The 21,237-nt window shown below is 41.9% G+C and overlaps 1 protein-coding gene and 2 pseudogenes across 1 annotated transcript; 1 reads left to right on the forward strand and 2 right to left on the reverse strand.

The window, feature by feature from the left end:
• Positions 1 to 624: 624 nt before the first annotated feature.
• LOC147314724 (extracellular calcium-sensing receptor-like) lies at positions 625 to 3,771 on the reverse strand (annotated as a pseudogene).
• A 3,989-nt stretch (positions 3,772 to 7,760) lies between these two features.
• LOC147314725 (extracellular calcium-sensing receptor-like) lies at positions 7,761 to 9,517 on the forward strand (annotated as a pseudogene).
• Positions 9,518 to 14,985: 5,468 nt separating this feature from the next.
• On the reverse strand, positions 14,986 to 21,166 carry LOC147314726 (extracellular calcium-sensing receptor-like). Its single transcript, XM_086260219.1, has 14 exons — positions 20,961 to 21,166; positions 20,699 to 20,810; positions 20,576 to 20,613; positions 20,460 to 20,466; positions 19,490 to 19,597; positions 19,202 to 19,402; positions 18,838 to 18,974; positions 18,459 to 18,678; positions 18,191 to 18,321; positions 16,586 to 16,682; positions 16,302 to 16,425; positions 15,706 to 16,178; positions 15,541 to 15,621; positions 14,986 to 15,342 (listed from the first exon to the last, which is right to left on the reverse strand). The coding sequence occupies exons 1-14, from the start codon at positions 21,164 to 21,166 to the stop codon at positions 14,986 to 14,988; spliced, it is 2,292 nt and encodes a 763-aa protein (XP_086116345.1).
• Positions 21,167 to 21,237: the final 71 nt, after the last annotated feature.

The following is a 21,237-nucleotide window of genomic DNA, read 5'->3' on the forward strand; positions in this document are numbered from 1 at the left end:
GGACCCCGGCACGTTTTGCTGTGATACTGGATTGTTGGTGGGCTCTTTTAAAACTATCTGTGCTCCCAAATGTCTCTCTCCAGAACCCAGAAAGATCACCAACCTCCTACAACCTCAAAGTTTTCAACTTCAGTTATAGAGTCAGCACCAGCTATTGCAGAGTCGGAACAGACTCCATTTCCCCAGTGTCAGTCTGAGCTTTCCCAGTTGGAGAGGAGGACACCTGCCTCTGTTATCAATTTCCAGAAAAGTTTTATTGCCAGTCTCTTGGTAAAATCACCACTTTGCTTTGCCTCCTGGTGATCCTCCGAAACACCGCTGTCAGTCTCCAGTTAGTTATTCAGTGTTGAGTGTTTCTTGACTAATTCAAATACATTATTATATAATAATATTTTAGCTTTGTATTGACTAAGCTGTAGGTAAATTATATTATAATAACTGGAGTACAGTGTACAAGTAGATAAAGTGCATAAATATGTATTATAACAAGAGGCTTATTTTATATTTTGAAGACATATAGCTGTTCCGCAGTGAATGTCTAGAAAAGAATATTAGTGGTATAGACTTAATAACTGGGTTAATTTATTTAAAAATTCGTCTGTGCTGACCGAAAAGAAAAGACACATCATGAGGAAAATCCATCCATCCATTCATCCATTCACGTCCACTTATCCTTTTCAGGGTCGCTGGGGGTGCTGGAACCTATCCCAGCTGTCATAAGGAAAACGTCCAAGGTTATTTAATGTATAACATTTCTTATAATTCTTTATTTGTATATAGGAAAAAACACATTGTGAAAATCTTGAGAGGTGTTGTCAACAGACATCATATTTAGTCTTTTATTTTAGAGAAGTAAATGGTTTCTGTGTTTAAACTTCAATAAATTTTAAAATAGAGCAAAAATGTTTGTGCAGTATCAACATCAATTGGGAGTTCATAATACAATAACTAAATTAGACAATTAACCTGTTTCCAAATGTTTAAAAAAAACAAAAAAAAAACAAAAAAAAAACAAAAAAAAAACGCTTCTCTATGGTGGCTTAACCCTCCTGTTCAGATTGTCTAACATTTAAACAATGCTCCCTAAAGGACAGAGTAAATGCTGAAATCAAGGTTACATTGGAAAGTAAAAGCTTTTAACAATAAGGTAATGATCATATGGCATTTTATTTTTTCCACATTAAAATATTATAACTGTACTCTCACAAACACTGAGAATATAAATGTTCATCTTTGATATTTCCCAGTCATGCCTTTCTTAATATTCCTTTCAGGGTGCAGTAAAATGATGTAACATTTGGGCACAAAAATACAAAGTAACAACCCAAAACTGGATGCTAAGATAGCAAATATTTCCACTGCTACAGAAAATTTCCCAGGAGCACTGACATAAGCTGGAATGAAAGAAATCCACACAGCCCAGAAAATCAGCATGCTGAAGGAGATGAACTTTGCTTCGTTGAATGTGTCCGGTAGCTTTCGTCCAAGAAATGCCAGGAGAAGACAGGCAAAGGCGAGCAGGCCAATGTAACCAAGGAGCAGATAGAACCCAGGAGGCCATGGCTCTTTACACTCCACAACAATCTAAAGATGTCCAGAAATTTGTTAGAATGGATTTTGAGAGATGGTACATTTTAGGTGATTATAATTATTTACTCTTTTGTGTCTACTTTACCCATTAAAGTGCCACTGTATATGATTTTATTATGTTGATGGTTAACGACAATATGAAAAGAAATACAAAACCAATTCCCAAAGAGTTGATTATAAAAAAATGTAAATAAGGGTAGATGAAAGAATTTAATTCATGAATCTTATAGATTAAAACATACTAACACTTTATTCACAGTAGAACATATAGAATTATTTAGAAAATATATTGAATCTTTAAACTGATCACATGTACCATTTTAGCTTATTTTAAATTTAATGACATAAATGCATTTCACAAAATTTGGGACAGGCCTACTTATAGTGGCTATGACATCGTCAGTGTATTCAGATGTATATCTGAAATTGCAAGAAATGTTGTTCCTCCCATCCCAATGTTTTTCAGATACAAAATTAGCAAAATGTTTTTTTGGTTGTTTTTTCTTTGATTAAAAATATATATTTGAAAAATATTTCCCATGTCCGTTTACAATATTTTGGGCAGGCTGTGTAAGAAAATACAGAAACAGTTTTCTTACTCACTTTTCCAGTTATAACTTGGTAGTTTGAATTCCTAAATGGAAAGGGAGGTGCACCCAACACCCAGCCAGTAGAGAGACAAATCTAAAGGTTGGGGTAAAACAACAGAAGAACACAATCTAACACTATACAATGTAAACAAACTGATGTGAAAGTTGCAGACATTTTTTCTCCCTTTCACCTGAGGAGCTGTAGTGCACAAGATCAAAATCCTCTGCTGGAATGTACCAAACAGCATCCGACCCCTGGAAACAGGTACATTAGTCTGGAAAGCCAGGAGGACCACAATAGTCTTAACAAGGAGGCAGGACAAACACAGGACAAAGCTGATCCCAAATGCTGCCTGGCGGAGCCTACATGTCCACCAAGACGGCTGACCAATGAACACCAGAGAACACAGGAAACAGAGCTTGAGTGACAGGAGAAGCAAGAAACTTATTTCTGAATTGTTGGCCTTGACGATGGGTGTAAAGCGGAAACTGTGAAACACAATGGTGATGATGGTGGTCAGTATGAAACCCAGCAAGGTAATTGCTACCAGGATGATTCCCATCGTGTCACTGAAAGACAGGAATTCTTCTTCACCTGCAACACATTTCACTTTTTCTTTGTCTGACCAGAAGTACTCAGGACATTTAATACATTCAGTGGAACCTTTGAAAACACAAAACACAGAAATATGCATGTAAACAGTCAGAAACTATTCATTACATATCTGTAATTTTAAATAACTTTAATAGCATTTTGGAAAAAAAAAAAATTATATGGGCTACCGGTCTGGTTGCTGATCTCTCCATCTGCACAGGGCAAACAATCAAAGCAGCATTTGGGCTCTCCTTGGCGTGTGGCCTGCCTGCTGCCAGGGGGACATGGAGCACTACACTGAGATACAGGAACCTGAACAAGAAACAGAAAAAAGATATAATAATGTGAATCAATAGGTTGTTTGACATGGTTACCAAAGACTTTTCACCATGTAAAGTAACATAAATAATAGGTTTGGGATAACTATGACCTGCCTGTGACTGTCTTGTTGTCCATACTATAGTGTTCTTCAGTATCTGCAGCTGTTGTCCTTGCTGAGCTGAACCATCATAATTTCCTACCTTGACAAAACTAGTAGAAAAAAGAAGAGATAATTTCAATGCAATGCAGTCAGTCAAAACAATAAATGTAAAAACATTACATTAAAAAACAATATTGGTATCCTTAAATGTATACAACAAGTGTAGTTCTTGACTTATGATCATCTTCACAAAAAGTTAAAAAGTTAGCTTGAAGTATGGCATTTCACCTAATTTCATTCTTGCTGTCCTTCTGCCAGTTAATGATGTCATAGAGAGGGACTGGCTCTCCATTGGAGTCAAAATATATAAAGAATTAAAATGAATAAATTATCTAAAGTGATACAGAAATCACAGGAATATTATCAAAAACCCAAATCTTTTTTCTCTTTCTTTTTTGTTTCTAAACATTGAAACTTTGAAAGAAAAAAATAAGATAGAAATATTAACACTCACCCACTGCAAGATGTAACTTGAGGTTCACTGTTGTAACTGTACTCTGGCTTAGATGCAACATAATGCAGAGGGAAAAATCCTCCAATCACAACGTCACCATCTGAGTGCAAGGCTACGGGCTTGCTGCTGGCCAGTTTTGTACACTCAGGTAAACTGAAATCCTCACTTTTCACTTCCCCTTCCCGTAAACCACTCAGTGGTTCTCTCACAGCCTCTTCTTTCCTCATAACATCTCCCTCCATCCTTTTTGGTTTTCTTTCAACTACAGTTTGAGGAACATCAGAGAACATGATACAAACAGGATTTAAAAAGAGATAAAAAAGCAGCCAAAGACAATTACTAAAAAGGATTGAATGCATCTTCTGTTGTATAAAAACTTTGTGTGCTGAAAACAGTTTCCTGGCTTTGGTTTTCTAACATACTCCCTAAAAGACTAATGAGGAGAGTTAAAAACTCAATGCATTTGTCAGTACATTTTTTCATATGAGTCATCATGAGATTTAACCAATCAGAGTGACACAGACACATGGGAGAGAGGATAGCTCAACATGTACTCAGCAAAAGTTAATGTCTTCATCTCATTATATTTTTTAGAAAACCCAAGTGAAGTCACACTCCACAAGTGCCATAATGTTTTGTTAATGTTTGCTCAGCTATGGTTCTATGGCCAGATGCACAGCAGAAATCATGCAGTGAGCTAAACACTAGGTACAGAAAGTGTTATGGTAGCTAAATGCGGTCCAAATGTTACAGGACACCTGACACCTCATACTATAATGTGGTAATATTATAACTGTAGCAACAGGTGTTTGTTTTTTTTTGTTTTTTTATTTATTTATTTATTTTTTCTTTTTGTTCCATTTGGATCTTTAGCCATCAGAATTGTTGTCTTAAGGCCAAGAAAGATGTCAAGCGGATTTATTTTACCAAGTGGATCATCATGGCCTTTCTATATTGGTCCATTTGATTGACCTTTATTATAATTATGTATTTATTTTATTTTATTTTCGGTTGCTACAAACGGGACAGACATGACTGGGGGACAGGACAGGGAGAAAGAATGAAATAAAGAGAGGGAGAGAAAGAAAACCAAAGGGGAGAAGAGACGGTGAGAAGGGGGGGGAAGAAAGAAAGAAAAACAAACAAAACACCTGGATCACCTGTATGGAGAGAGAGAAAAAACAGAAGAGAAAACAAACAAAAAAAAGCAACATAATAAATACAGCACCATCACAATAAACTAGCTAGCAGAAAATAACAGTAGATACTAAATATTAAACGCTATTGTGCAGCACGCAAGATAGACAGCGCACAATGTGCTTTGAGGCAGCAGCCACGAAAGGTGTAGTCCGTGTCTGTGAACACCCGTGTGTACACCTGTGTGCACACCTGTGTGGATCAGCATGCTTGTATTCCAAAGGTTTCTGCATGTAACGATCTGCTAGGGAGTGTGGGGAGCCATAGCCCTGTCCCCCAGGGCATGAAGCAGGTATGGAGGAGATCCAGGCTCCAGACATCCAGAGGCCTCAGAGTACGAGGACCCGAGGAGGACCATCAAAGGGGGAGGAACCGTGCCACCCTCCTGGGAAGAGCTGAGTAGAACCCCAAAGGAGAGGTCACCCAGCAGCTACGGAGCAGAGGCCAGAGGGGGTTGCAGTGGCGTGCCTGCGGGCTCTGCCGGCAGCCAGCTGTGCCAGAGAGGACCGAGCTTCAGGCCCAGAGGCCTGAGGGCACCCCACCCCCTGGAAGGGGCCCAGCCAGGCCACAGGCACCAGGCCCTGCCAATCGGCCACCAGGAGTGAGCCGGTACATACGTGAGCACCCAGCCCCAGTCGACAAGAACCACCAACACACCAACGTCTGAGGGCATCAGCCACCGGCAGGGAGTGTGGTGAGGGGAGATAGGCATCCGTACTTTGGAAGGGATGAGATGTACCCAGAGAGGTTGAGTCTAAGACCCAACCTGACATATAGACACAGACGAACAGGCGCACGCGGACACAAACGTGCATTCCCACCACCATATACACAACCAAATACTCAGCACTCACCCAACATGTAGACAGACACAAATAGACACTGCACAGACAGTCACACTCCCCAAACATACTCTATATCCCAGGTCAAGGTAAACCCCGCCCCCAGAGGGGCAAGCCGCACCTAGACCCAGGAGATGTAACCCTCCTCTCTGGGGTGGAGGCAAGCGGACCACCCCCTTATCTGCAGTAGCAGGGATGCCCCGCATCCCAGACTCCAATCTGACGGCCAGCACCTCCTCCTAGCCCCCCAGCCCTGACGGCTAACAGAACCGGGGTGAGTGAAGACCCCAAACCTCCCTCCCCCATATGTAGTGTTGCTGTGTGCAGTTCTAAAGTGCATTTAAAACACAGGAGAGCATGGTTCCTGCTTCCTATCAGAGAGCAGCACGGCTCCTCCCGAAAACCCTCAGTGTCTATATGCATTTAAAAATGAGGGTAGGGCACCAGCGCCAGAGGTGGGTTGGAATACACCTACTATCCTCTGGATGCTGTAAAATGTGCCCACCCCCAAGGCCCTATATGTATGTGTTATGTATGTGTTATGTTATGTGTCATCCCGTACTTTGGAAGGGATGAGATGTACCCAGAGAGGTTGAGTCTAAGACCCAACCTGACATATAGACACAGACGAACAGGCGCACGCGGACACAAACGTGCATTCCCACCACCATATACACAACCAAATACTCAGCACTCACCCAACGTGTAGACAGACACAAATAACATCTTTTAACATCTGCAGGAAGCTCCTGAGGATGTTTTACCAGTCGGTGGTTGCTGGAGTACTTTTGTATGCTGTGGTGTGCTGGGGGAGCAGCACAGCAAAGAGGGACTCATCCAGGCTGGAGAAACTGATCAGGAAGGCTAGCTCTGTGGTCGGCATGAAGCTGGACACTCTGGTGACAGTGGCAGAGAAAAGGACATTAAAGAAACTGATGGACATTATGAACAATGCTGGGCATCCTCTGCACACGGCCATAAACAATCAGAAGAGTCTGTTCAGTGACAGGTTGCTTCTCCCCAAGACAAGAACTAACAGACTTAAAAACTCCTTTGTCCCACACACCATCAAACTGTTTAACTCCTCTCTGGAGGGGAGAGGGAGGGGAAACAGGAGGACAAAGGAGGGGGGAACAACTAAGCTGTAGTGCCTCTTCACCTCACTGTACAATACCTTGTGCAATACTTTTTGTAAATAGTCAACAGTGCAATAGACTCAATACTTGAAATGTGCAATGCACTTGTATTTTTATTTTTTATTCCTATTTATTCTATTTATCCCCTTTGTATATTTTATTTATATTTGTCTCTGTATTTATATGTGTGTGTGTGTGTGTGTGTATATATATATATATATATATATATATATAACAATTCTGTAACTGTAACTTCGGTCGTTGCTGTGCTTTTTGGAAGTCGAATTTCCCAGAGGAACCCACCCGAGGGATTAATAAAGTTCTATCTTATCTCTTATCTTATCTTAAATAGACACTGCACAGACAGTCACACTCCCCAAACATACTCCCCAAACAGGTCTAGGTACCCCCGCCCTCAGAGGGGCACCTAGACCCAGGAGATGTAACCCTTCTCTCTGGGGTGGAGGCAAGCGGACCACCTCCCTATCTGCAGTAGCAGGGAGGCCCCGCATCCCAGACCCCAGTCTGACGGCTAACAGAACCGGGGTGAGTGAAGACCTCAAACCTCCCTACGCCCGCTCATATGTAGTGTTGCTGTGTGCTGTTCTAAAGTGCATTTAAAACTCAGGAGAGCATGGTACTAGCTTCCTCTCAGAGAGCAGCACGGCTCTTCCCGAAAGCCCTTAGTTTCTAAATCCATTTAAAATTGAGGGTAGGGTAGATAGATCGAATTTCACCATTGGGACTGTTCTGATTTACTGTCAGTGATAAATACTAACTTGATTGGTTAAATGCATCAAATAAGAGAGGTCTGAAATTTGTTTTGACTTTTAATAGTATAAACATCTGTTCATGTTTTAGGTGCTGTTGGAGACATGAATATGTGTAATGGAACTGAAGATATAAAGAATCTCCAAAGCCAATACACTGACACATCTCAGCTCAGAATTACTAACATGGTGTACAAGGCTGTGTATGCAATAGCACATGCCATCCATAATGCAGTGTGCCATGGAAAAAATGTCACAGCTCAGTGTAGAAAACTAACCAAGTTAGAGTCTAAACAGGTCAGTTGAAATGAACAAGTCCGTTTAATGTTTTTTGTTATCTCTAATGTACATTGAATGAACTCAAATGTGAATTAATTTTTGCTGTTGTTCTTTCTTTCTTTCCCCTCCCTTTTTGTGTTTTTACAATTTCACAGGTTTTGACTCAGATGAAGAAAGTAAATTTTCCCGAAACAGATATGATGTGTCATTTAACGCTAATGGGGATCCTGTGGCTATTTATGAGTTAGTTAACTGGCGGAAAAGTGAGACTGGCATAACTGAGATAGTAACTGTAGGGTTGTATGATGCATCACTGCCAGCAGGCCAGGAGTTCCAGATTAACAGAAGCATAAACTGGATGGAGGGTAGCACAAAAGTAACGAGTAAAAGGACAAGAGTTTGGCAAATAAGACTTTGGTTAACATAATGATAGCAAAAATTTGCAGTTATTATGTAGCCTCTATGTCTTGACAGGTGCCAGTGTCAGTGTGCAGTGGCAGTTGTCCTCCAGGAACTCGTAAAGTGCTGCAGAAAGGAAAACCCATCTGCTGCTATGACTGTATACCGTGTCCTGAGGGAGAGATAAATAATATTACAGGTAAAATACAATTTTTGCCCATGCATGTAAAATGTGATAGGGTGGATATCTACAATAATATGAATGATTAAAATATTACAATTCTTATAATTCTTGTTTTTAATTTATGTATTTATTTCAATCAGATTCAGCTGATTGTTTACCATGTCACAAGGAATTCTGGCCTAATAGAAAGAGAGACACTTGTATCCCTAAGCCTGTAGAATTTCTTTCATTTCAAGACCTCCTAGGAATTATCCTGGCTACACTCTCAGTTCTGGGTGCCTGTCTGGCCATTATGACTGGGGCTGTATTCTTTCATCACAGGACATCTCCAATTGTCCGAGCCAACAACTCTGAGCTGAGCTTCCTGCTGCTCATCTCTCTCACTCTGTGTTTCTTATGTTCATTAACTTTCATTGGAGCACCATCAGAGTGGTCCTGCATGCTGCATCACACTGCATTTGGGATCACCTTTGTACTCTGTATCTCCTGTGTACTTGGGGAAACTATAGTGGTTTTAATGGCTTTTAAAGCGACACTTCCAGGTAGCAATGTCATGAAATGGTTTGGTCCTCCACAACAAAGAATGACCGTTGTGTCTTTCACCTTTATTCAAGTTTTAATATGTACTGTATGGTTGGTACTTAGCCCTCCATTCCCAATTAAAAATCTAACCACATACAAGGAGAAGATCATCCTGGAATGTGCATTAGGCTCCCCTGTTGGCTTCTGGGCTGTTCTCGGCTACATAGGCCTACTGGCTGCCTTTTGTTTTGTTTTAGCTGTCTTAGCCCGCAAATTACCTGACAATTTTAATGAAGCCAAGCTTATCACCTTCAACATGTTGATATTCTGTGCAGTGTGGATCACCTTTATCCCAGCATATGTCAGTTCTCCTGTGAAATTCACTGTAGTTGTGGAGATTTTTGCCATTCTGGCCTCCAGCTTTGGACTAATGCTGTGTATATTTGCTCCAAACAGAACACCAAGAAATATGTCATGACTAATGAAAGAAATCTCCGTCCCGGATCATCCGTGGATCGGGTTTCCTCCGAGGCGTGGGCACGTCTCTGTGGTATATTCGACCTTGGGGTACCAGCCTGTGAGTCTTACACCTCAATTCTTGGGTCACAGAGAAAGAGAAAAACAACTAGTAAATGGGCCTTATTGAGTAACAGTTTTCCTGTATAATATCACTATAAAACAATATCCTGTAAATGCTACCATGGTATCAAAATATCACAACAACTAAGGATAGGATTTAGAGGTTTCACACTTAAAATGGCAACAGTAGTTTCAAAATATACACCTTCAACACAATCAGCAAATCACTTGATTTTCAGTTTTAAGTGAAATCAAATATTTACGTTAAGATTTTCAAAATGTCAATTTTTGAAACATTTACTATTTTTCAATGCAATTGATTAAGGTCAATTTTTTTTCAAGGCATAAAAATAAAAGTCACATTTCATGATAACAGTATCTTGTTCTGAGTCCTTTTTTTTTAAGTTGTTTGATATTGTTTGAACCATCCCTCTGCAGATGATCAGTTAGCTGTTTTGCAACTACTCTTTTAAGAATTTTTTCGATAAAACGGAGGTTAGCCCATAATTAGCTAAGACAGCTGGATCAAGTGAACATCATATCAAGCAAGCCCTGAGTAAATGTGATTATACCATCTGTACATTTGTCAAATCTGGGAAGGCACCTAAAGAATGCTCCAGGCAATAAAGGAGAGAAGAAGGACAACTGCTACCTAAGTGAAAACCCCTAAGTGCCAGGAGATTTGCCATGATTTATACATCGGGGAAATCAGACATCCTCTGGTTAAGCGGATGGCACAAAATAGAAGAGCTACTTTTAATGATGAGAATTTTCACATCCTGGATAGGGAAGAACGCTGTTGGAGCGAGGAGTCAAGGAGGCCATTTATGCAAAAAGGGAAAGAACATCTCTGAATTGAGGAGGAGGCCCAAGGTTACATTTTTCACCATCTTACAATGCTGCGATTGCAACCATTCCCCAACTCATTAGTGGGGAGTGGTCATTACCATTTGCATATTAATGATCAAGAAACTGATGTCACAGTCCTTAGCTTCGGTAACATCTGCCTCTCTCTCAGGTGGAGGAAGATCTCAGCCTGGGTGTTTATTGTCTTATGTAGTCTGGAAGATGAGTGGATGGTGGGGTGGGTGCAGTTTTCTCTGTGGTGGGGTTGGGTGGACTGTCCCGGGCTCTGTGGGGCCGGGCGGCGCTGCTGCACTGGGCCCCGGCCTGGATGGGCCTGGGCCCCCTTTCCCTGGCGGGTCGCGGAGTGTGGGGGTGCCTACTGGGGTCAGCGGGGGAGCTGGCCCCAGGGAGGGGTCACTTGCCCCTCCCTTCCTTCCCTCCCCATCTCCAGCTGCCTCCCTCTTCCCGCTCCACCACAACCACCCACACATGCAGTTCCTTGGAGTAGGGGTATGTCACCAGGGTGCAGAGGAGGCTACCCCCCCCCCCCCCCCCCCCTCTGTCCCCTTCTGGCTGCCTCTGCCTCAATTTTATCTCACAACTTAGACATTCACATTACTCACACTCTCATTACACATACATATAGGATTTTGGGGGTGGGCACGATACACGGAGTCCAAAGTACCATCAGGGTGTACACCCCACCCCTGGCATCGTTGCCCACCTCTCAATTTTAAATACACATAGACATTGAGGGCTAGCAGGAGGGACCATGCGCTTACCTGCTGCTCTCTGGCAGGTAGCTCCAAGCCCTCCTGGGTTTTAAATGCACCTTAAAACACACATGCATCAACACTACAATGAGCGAGTGGAGGGAGGTTTGGAGTCTTCTCTCACCCCCGTTCTCTGCGGCCTGCTGGAGCAGGGGGGCTAGGAGGAGGAGTTGGCCGTCCGACTGCGGTCTGGAGTGTGGAGCCTTCCTGCTGCTGCGGAGTCGGGGCGGTCTGCCTCCCCCCACCGCAGGGAAAAGGGAAACACCACCTGGGTCTGGGTGCAGTTCCCCCCTCCAGGGGCGGGGGCACCTAGACCCGGTTTGTAGAGTACGCTTGGGGAGTGTGATCGTGTGTACAACGTCTCTTTATGTCTGTCTCCACGTTGGTTGAGTGTGGAGTAAGTGCATATGAGAGCATGAGGGTGGGAATGGATGTTTGTATCTGTGTGTGCCTGTATGTCTGTGTCTATATGTCAGGTTGGGTGTCAGGCGCCACCTCTCTGGGGACATCTCAGGCCCTCCAAGGTTTGGAGGCCTATCTCCCCCTACCACCACTTCCCCTGCCAGTGGCGGACCCCCTCAGACATCGGTGCGTTGGTGGTTCTTTGTGTCCGGGGATGGGCGTCCAGGTACACACCGGCTCACTCCTTGGCGGCTGCTTATCGGGGCCTGGAGCCTGGGGCTCGCTCGGGCCACTTCGGAGGTGGGGTGCCCCCGGCCTCTCGGCCTGGGGCTCGGTCACTCAGGCGCAGCTGGCTGCCGGCGGAGCTCACGGGCGCGTCACTGCAACTCCCCCTGGCTTCTGCTCCGCGGCTGCTGAGTGAGCCCTCATCTGGGACTCTCCTCAGCTCTTTCCGGGACAGTGGCGCAGCTGCCCCTCTGTTGGTCTTCCTTGGTCTCTTGTGTTCTGGGGACCTTTGGATGTCTGGAGTTTTGATCTCCTCCACACCTGCTTCATGCCCTGGAGGACGGGGCTGTGGCCCCCCCACACCCTCTAGCAGATTATTACATGAAGGAACCTTTTAAAAAACAAAAAACAAGCGCGTCCATGCTCACAGGTGTACACACGGGTGATCACACCCACAAACTACACCCTTTTTGGCTCCTACCTCAAAGCACACTGTGTTCTGTTGATCTTATGTGCTGCACAATAATGTTTAACATTTAGTATTTACTGTCATATTCCCATATATCATTGTGATGTTGTTTATTCTATTACTCTTGTTCTCTTCTGCTTGCTTTCTTTTTTCTTTCTCAGCAGGTGACCCAGGTGATTGATATATGCATTTTTTTTCTCTGCCCGTTCTGTTGGTTTTTGTCTTTTGCCCTTCTCCCCGTCCCTCTTCTCAGCTGTTTTTCTTTCCCTCTTTCTTTCTCCCCTTCTTTCCCCCAGTCAAGTCTGTCCCGTATTCAGTAAGTGAAAATAAAATAAACAATAAAAGGTGAATCAAATGGACCATTACGGCAAGGCTGGGATGGTCAGTTTGGTAAAGTAAATCCGTTGGGCATCTTTCTTTGCCTTTAGACAACAATTCTGAGGGCAAAAGAGCCAAAAGGGACAGGCCAAAAAAACAACAAAAACAAAAAAAAAAACCAACAACATCTGCCTCTCTGACATCAAGTTAAGGGAGTCCAGCTCTATCCCCACAACAGTACTGGCCTTTTGGATCAGTTTATTGAGTCTGTTGGCATCTGCGATTCCTCAACCTGCTGCCCCAGCATGCAACAGCATGGCACTGGCCACAACAAACTCATAAAACATGCTGAGCATTGCCAACACATGTTAAAATTGAGGGTAGGGCACCAGTGCCAGAGGTGGGTTGGAGTACACCGACCATCCTCTGGATGCTGTAAAATGTGCCCACCCCCAAGGCCCTATATGTATGTGTTATGTGAGAGTGTGAGTAATGTGGATGTCTCGGTTGCAGAATAAAATTGAGGCACAGGCGGCCAGAAGGGGACAGAGGAGGAGTGCCTCCCCTGCACCCTGGTGACATACCTGCACCCCAAACCCTGCGTGTGTGGGTGGGTGTGGTAGAGCGGGAATAGGGAGGCAGCTGAGGATGGGGAGGGAAGAAAGGGACGGGCAAGTGGCCCTAAAATTGTCAGGGCTCTGTGTGCGGGCAGGCGGAGAGGAGGATCCAAGCGTAGGACTCGAACACAGAATTGTGAATCAGAACCTTAGCTTTATTGCTGACATGAAAACCAAACGTGAAGTGACCACTGAAACCGGAGACCAGGAACACACAGGCATAATCTGAGGGTACAACACGACACTGAGCACAGGAAAACACAGGGCTAATATACACAGGGTGGCAATCAGGGAATGGGCAACAGGAGGGAGACACAGCTGGGAGAGATCAGGGTAACGAGACGGGGGGGGGGGGGGGGGGGGGAACCAAGCTGCACACACTAACATAAGACAAAGACTTTCACAATACAGGAAACATGAATTACTAAACAAGCACGCAGACTTGACACTGTGAGACAGACAGAAAATATTCTAAAGTCAAATGTGAGGCCAAATAGCTAAAGTTTGATCTAACCTCCTGATCAGGCTTTCCAGTCTGCCTTACCTCTTGGTCAATCTCTAAAATGCATTTGCTGTCATTAAAATAACTAGACAGTTATTTTAATGTTAAGGGTTTCTTCATCAGTTCTAATATATTTTGGATTTGAATGAACTGTGACAGTTGTATACAACTGATATTATAGTAAGTGTATTAAAGTGTACAACAAAATAAATATGTATAATCAGCTAAAAGGTATCCATATTTGGAGGTAATATAGAAATTCAACACTAAATATTCCTTTTAATTTCTCTGGTTACGTTTTTGAGAAAAGCCTTTCTTTAATTGCTAAATAACCTGCAACCTCGATTTGATGTCAACAACTGTAAAAACTAGACAAAACTCAACATTTGGGGTAAATATTGACTCATTTATTCAATAAGCTGTATTTGAAAATACCTCTGTGCTGAATGTTCTAACAGCAGGTAGAGCTGTGTACTGTGAACCAAATTAAACAGCTCATTGCTTACATTTTAAAAATGCTTTTTATAAAGGATCTTTTTTTATCCAGTAATAGTTGAAGTAATATATATAGTATATTGCCTGTATTGTTGCAGTGCTCTAAATCACTCAACTGCTTCCCATGTTACACATTTGGGCTGCAGTTAGAGCTCTTTCCACTCATGAGATCTGAAAGGAGCTGCAGGCTCCCTCTTACCAGAATCTGCAGATATCTCACACACACAAACACACACCGACACAGACACACACAGACACACACATACCAACACCAAGAACAGTCCAACATGCTAACCATGTTAGTGTTTAACACAGTGTTTGCCTCACTAGGCAGGGCTTTTGTTTTATCTAAGACGTGTGTGGAAAGTACAGAGACTGTTGGTGGTTTAATCACTTTGGGGCTGACTGAATCCATGTGTAAGCAGGATCGTGTTGCACACAGTTGGGCTGTAGATGAGGTAGAAAATAATAGCTTTTAACAAATAATTTTAGTTAAAACAAGTAACAGAACTAACAAGAGAAGAAAAACATCCAGAATCACTGAAACATGTTTCAGATGATATTTTATTTACTTTCACATTCAAACATTATAAGTGATTACTACAGTATTAAACTTAAACACAACTGGGTTTTCCAACACAATAAACACAAAGTTTTTCTTTTTTTCACATTAAAATATAAGAATTTTTTTTTTTTTACTCTGAAATAGAAATAAAAAATTCATCTTGAATATTTTCCAGTCATGCCTTTCTTGATATTTCTCTCAGGTCGTAGTAAAATAATGTAACATTTGGGGATGAAAATACATAGTAACAATCCAAAACTGGATGATAATATAGCAAATATTTCCACTGCCACAGAGAACTTTCCAGGAGAGCTGACATAAGCTGGAATGAAAGAAATCCACACAGCCCAGAAAATTAGCATGCTGAAGGTGATGAGCTTTGCTTCGTTGAACGTGTCTGGTAGTTTTCGTCCAAGAAATGCCAGGAGAAGACAGGCAAAGGCGAGCAGGCCAATGTAACCAAGGAGCAGGTAGAATCCAGGAGGCCATGGCTCTTTACACTCCACCACAATCTAATATAATCTAACAATTAGTATGTATACAGAGAAATGGTTCATTTTATATGATTTATTTGTTTCTGCTCTGATGTCTACACTAATCACTGAAGTCCCCTTCTATAGGATTTGAAGACATCTTACTGTATAACTTAGTGATATTAACGTCCAAGAATAGAAATTGCAACAATTAGTGTTTTAGTACTTCCTACTCACTCTTCCAGTTGAAGCTTGGTAGTTTGGATTCCTGAATGGGAACGGAGGTGCGGCTAGCACCCAGCCAGCACAGAGACAAATCTGGAGCAGCATAAAATAATAGTTACAGAAAGTGGCTACAAAAACTGACATTATAATTTTCTGACAGTTTGATATCTTTCCCACCTGAGGAGCTGTGGTACAGATGATCAGAATCCTCTGCTGAGCTGTACCAAACAGCATCCGACCCCTGGAACCAGGTACATTAGTCCGGAAAGCCAGGAGAACCACAATGGTCTTAAAAAGGACGCAGGACAAACACAGGGCAAAGCTGATCCCAAATGCTGCCTGGCGGAGCCTACATGTCCACCAAGACGGCTGACCAATGAACACCAGAGAACACAGGAAACAGAGCTTGAGTGACAGGAGAAGCAAGAAACTTATTTCTGAATTGTTGGCCTTGACAATGGGTGTAAAGCGGAAACTGTGAAACACAATGGTGATGATGGATGTCAAGATGAATCCCAGCAGGGTGAGTGCAACCAGGATAATACCCATGGCATCATAGAAAGAGAGGAACTCTTCTTCCCCTGCAACACATTTCACCTTGTCTTTGTCTGACAAGTAGTATTCAGGACATTTTATGCAATCAGTGGAACCTTTGGGAGCAGAGAACACAAGACAACAAGACATATGTGGATTAAAATTCAGGAACTAATCAATATTTTTTCAATACTTTTTAACAGTGCAACATTTTCATTCTTTAATATGATATGGGCTACCAGTCTGGTTGCTGATCTCTCCATCTGCACAGGGCAAACAATCAAAGCAGCATTTGGGCTCTCCTCGGCGTGTGGCCTGCCTGCTGCCAGGGGGACATGGAGCACTACACTGAGATACAGGAACCTGAACAAGGAACAGAAAAAAGATATAATAATGTGAATCAATAGGTTGTAATATTTTCTTACTGAGTATTTGACATAGTTGATCAAATAATTTTCAACAGCTTAAAAATGTTTAATTTTAAAGTGGCATAAGAAATACATTTACAATAATTATAACCTACCTGCCTCTCTCCTTTTGTCCATACAATAGTGTTCTTCATTATCTGCAACTGTTGGCCATGGGGAGCTGAACCATCATAGCTTCCAACTTCTATAAATCTAGCTTAAAATATTTCAGAATAAAACCAAACCAAAGTTTTGGGTTATTAAGTAAATACCCATAACTTCTTGTTCATGGTTGTTGTAACAGACAGATCTTTCAAAGGGACATAAAAGACTTTGTCCACAGAAACCTATTCTAACAAAGTGTCACAGATTTAAAATTGTCCATGAATTCACAGTACACAGTGCATTAGTTACACCCTTTTGAACACCCTCTACAGTGACAATAACAAATACATTTTAAAGATTAGAGTAAAAATCAATCATATATCTATATATGTATCTATATATGATTTTGATATGATATGATTGATTTTTACTGAAAAATGGCAAAATAGCTTGTGATAATGAAACACCCTGTGAAGTTGAGGCACACAACGATGTGTCCCGCTGGTAAAGTTTCCAGGCTGCCTTTCCTCATAGTAGCCATCCCTCAAGACTTTCTCCATTTGAAGAAATGCATTATCAGGGATTGTAACATCTAGTCCTTTTATTGAATTAAAAGATACAATGAGTGAAAGTGAAATGACAGTCTTTCCATGTTTGTAACATTATATTCGTTGCTGAAGCCTAAAGTGACCTCCCCAAAACTGTTTTTTGGTTTAGTTTCCTTCTTAACATTGAGCTGTTGGTTCGGTCACAAGTTAACCAACATAAACTATCATTGAACTATTAGTGTCAGGGTCCTGGGACTGGGCGACCCAGGACCCCGGGGCAGTCATGGACCTGTGTTATTATTATGTATTGTTGGTGTTGCTTCCCCTTCTCTGTGCTTGTACATATGTGTGTGTGTGGGTGGCTGTGTGTCTAAGTACTTGTTTATAGGCGCCGTCAGGCCTGGGGGGTGTGGCCCTGCTAGGGGACTGGCCACACCCGAAGCCACACACCTGCTGCTGATCAGGCCTCGTCGGGGGAGCTACTTAAGAGAGTCTTGGAGCTCCCACCGACGCGGGATCATTGCATGAGACTCCACGTTAGTCACCCTGTCTAAGTTTAGTCAGAAAGTGTATGCCTGCCATTTCTGAGTGTCCTGACAGCTGCGCTATTGTTTCCCGCAGGAAGAGCGTGGAAGGCACGGAGAGCAGCGAGCACCGGGGGGTGCTGACACGGGAGCAGAGAGCACACAGACTATTCACGGGAGACACGACACGGGAGTCTGGGAGAACACGGGGATTTATTGTTACGTTGTTTTCACTCTGTAAATAAACACTGTTTGTACATAGAGCACCGCGCCTGGGTCCTCCTTCCCCACTCCTTCCACGGTGTGCCATGCCATACCGTGACAATTAGCAGCAACCAATCTAGTTATGGACATTAAATTCTGTACCCGGAATGATTACACTACCTGCGCTATAAAAACTGTAATTTAAAACACCTATTTATTCACTCCAGCTTAATGGACAGTTAAATCTACGACAATTTTTAGAGTAGGTGTTTATAGTTCAAATTAGGATTAATACATACAGTATTTCACATGTAATGTTCACTTAAAAGTTATACTAAACCTCATTTTGTCTTTGCTGTCCTTCTGCCAGTTAATGATGTCATAGAGAGGGACTGGCTCTCCATTGGAGTCGAAATATACTTTCTCATTGAACTGGTTGGTGAAATTGACCATCTTCAGATGTTGAAGAAACTACATCAGAAGAGAATTATAAAAAATAAAATATTAAACGAAACAAACAAAAAATATTTTTTTTAAAAATTACAAAATCGAAAGAAAAAAAAATCACATGAATTATGATTTGGATATTTTGTGATTGTTTCAATTACCTGACCATTCGAAAATGATCTGTGTTTCTCACACAACCCCTTATTATGTCCCACAGAGTCACAGTTTAAGAAAGTGTGCAGAGCATGGGCAACAGCGTACACAGCTTTATACACATTATAGGATATTCTGACCGGAGATACATCGCTATAACTGCTGTCAGTCTGTCTCAGATCCTCTGAACCTGTGCATACAGGTTTTGCCAAAGAACCTGCATAATTTCTATCAGCTGACATATTAAACAATCTTTTTGGTCCAACGGTAAGCCCAACCATATAGCTAGAATTGTTTTGAGAGCTTAGTTTGTAATTCAAAGTATCCATATAATTCAATCTTTCCAGAGTATTCACTTCATATTCTTTGGCTCTGTCTCTTTCAAACTCCAGCTTACACCCAAACTGCTCTTCCCAGAACATATTGATGAATTCCATTCCTGGTTTGGGAGAGGGTCGGACATTCAAAGGAAACTCTTTCAACCCAGGAATGCTGACTCCAGGGAAGGAGAAGCCCAGTGTTCCCTCCAGGAGAAAGTGGAAGTCAGGTGAGGCCAGCCGGCTCGAGGTCACCCAGGCTTCACTTGCTATCCACTGTATCCCTGTTACATTCCTTTGAGCTAGCTGGAAAGGCAAACATAAACAACTGTGAAGACTATTCACGTATATACTTAAAAATACCCAAAATAGGATTTGTTACATTATTAATTAAGATGTTATTATTTACAAAATACATCAATCAAGATACTAACTTCTGAGAACAGATGCAATACATCTACTTCTGCAGTAATGACCACGACAACCCGAGCAGTTGAGCTCTCCAGCTTATCTGCCATTTCTAGTATTTCAGCCGTTGTGGGTGATGCTGGGATAGAGAGATGAAATGCCACACATCCACCTTGCCTTCTAAACTGATTAGAGAATGCTTGGATGCCATAAAGGCTGTAGTCATCCTGAAATGTATATACAGAAAGCCTTTATAAACCATGTTGCTGTCTAAAAGTGTCCCATTGTAGCATTTAAAAATGTTTTGGACTCACCGTAGCTCCTATTGTGCCCACCCAGAACCAGCCGAAGTAAGTGACAAGATTTACGAGACCTCTAACTTGAAAGAGATCACTTGGCACAGTTCTCAAGAATGATGGGTACTGTTAAGGTTCAAAATTGAGGAGGGAGAGTACAAACCACCCTTGGTCCAGAAGCTCTTGGTCCAACAATGATTTTAATGAACACACGTGTGGGAAGACACTCTGTACGCAGACAGCCAGTAGTCCTCGACTTAATCAAAGCATAAACAGATATTTTATAGCATCAGGGTTTGATTTACTGACGCCCCTTCATGCGTCACAGATACATTTTATACATAGATCAGATCAACACCACAATGACTTTTCACCCAGAAAATCATCTTCTATTTTCATGGCTGGTACTTTCCGTTCTTGTCTTAAAGTGAATTGTTCCTCTTTCTTGTCGAGACATAACTAATCTCTCCTCTAAATAAATCTAACTAATGTGTGTGTATGTGTTGACCTCACATGCTCTTTGTGTCACCTCTTCACCTACAACCTGCTGTGTCTCGTCCTCAAATGCTCTTTCTCAATTCACCTGTTGCACTTCTGACCTTTCACTATACCAGAAGCTTACTGAGACTATGTGTATGTCTTCTACTAAATAAATGTTTTAACCAAGAACCTCTACTAAAACCTTAATATAAAATGATCTGATATATAAGTGTTTTGTAAGCATGTACTGCAATTCCTTCTATGGCTCCAAGTCACTTGCACAATAGATTGTCCGAACATCGCGCCAAACAAAGCTTCCGACCCCCAATTAATTGACCGAGCTCCAACTCTTTAATAAGCACAGATATGCATTGTGTATAAAATAGTCATAACTGCTTAAGGCCTTCTTAAAGCTATCTGTTACATTGTTAAAGCCTCGTCTTAGCCTGCTGCTCAAAATAACTTCCACTTCTGCAAAACTCTCCAAGCCTGTTTCCTGTCCTGTTACTTTTAGCCTTTCTGAAAGACACACTGTTTAACCCCTGAATGCAATATAAACTCCAGATTATATTTATTATTTAACAATAGCAGTAAAATAATTTCCCTGCTCCACAGTACAAATGCTTATCACTAAGACAGGTACAAGTGGCAAAATAACTCACCTAGAAGGAGAGCAAGTTCTTTCTATATTATTGAGACACAAACCAAACACATAACATTATTAAACAAAGTTGTACAGATAATTACCAGTGGTATATTGAAAGGTCCAAGTGTTTGAGCTACAGCTCTTGTAGGGGACGAGGATGCAAGACCAATCACAGCAGGCACAGGAGAATAATACAGACATGTGGAAGATTGTCTTGCCTTTATCTCTTCTGTTGCATTTACTTTTATGTCATTTTCAGTGTTTCCAAGATTGTGCTGAATTGCTGTCTTAACTTCAGCACTTCTCTCTTTCAGTATGGTTAGTATTTTTGACTTGGCTGTTATTGCCACAGTCTTTGATTGCTTAGTTTCAATACCATTGTTTTCAATTTCTGCTGTTTTTTCTCCCTCACTGCTAACAGCTTTTGAGTGAGTGAGCAAAGAATACAGAGCCTGCAGGCTGTTATGGATGTAGTTGCAGCTGTCCATAATCCTGTAGCCTAGTTTAACACCCGGTAACAGACTTGAATTATGGTTAATTTCCTCCACTGCAAACACCATTGTCATCATCCATCGAAAGGGTCTTTCATGAAAGCTGCAGACATTTTTTTTTAAAAAAGTATTTAAATTTCTAGGCGCAG

This window comes from Aulonocara sp. 'chitande type north' Nkhata Bay, linkage group LG14 (genome assembly GCF_057382095.1).
Source record: "Aulonocara sp. 'chitande type north' Nkhata Bay isolate Kocher_YH1m ecotype deep benthic linkage group LG14, A_spYH_male_GT1.1, whole genome shotgun sequence".
Lineage (NCBI taxonomy): Eukaryota > Metazoa > Chordata > Actinopteri > Cichliformes > Cichlidae > Aulonocara > Aulonocara sp. 'chitande type north' Nkhata Bay.

What these genes read in the sequence shown, in the direction of transcription:
- LOC147314726 (XM_086260219.1), bottom strand. Translation starts at nt 21,166, where the DNA reads ATGATGACAATGGTGTTTGCAGTGGAGGAAATTAACCATAATTCAAGT. An exon ending in GATCATTTTCGAATGGTCAG is followed by an intron (nt 18,322 to 18,458) that starts GTAATTGAAACA and finishes CTTCTGATGTAG; the next exon opens with TTTCTTCAACATCTGAAGAT. An exon ending in GACAGCAAAGACAAAATGAG is followed by an intron (nt 16,683 to 18,190) that starts GTTTAGTATAAC and finishes ATTTTAAGCTAG; the next exon opens with ATTTATAGAAGTTGGAAGCT.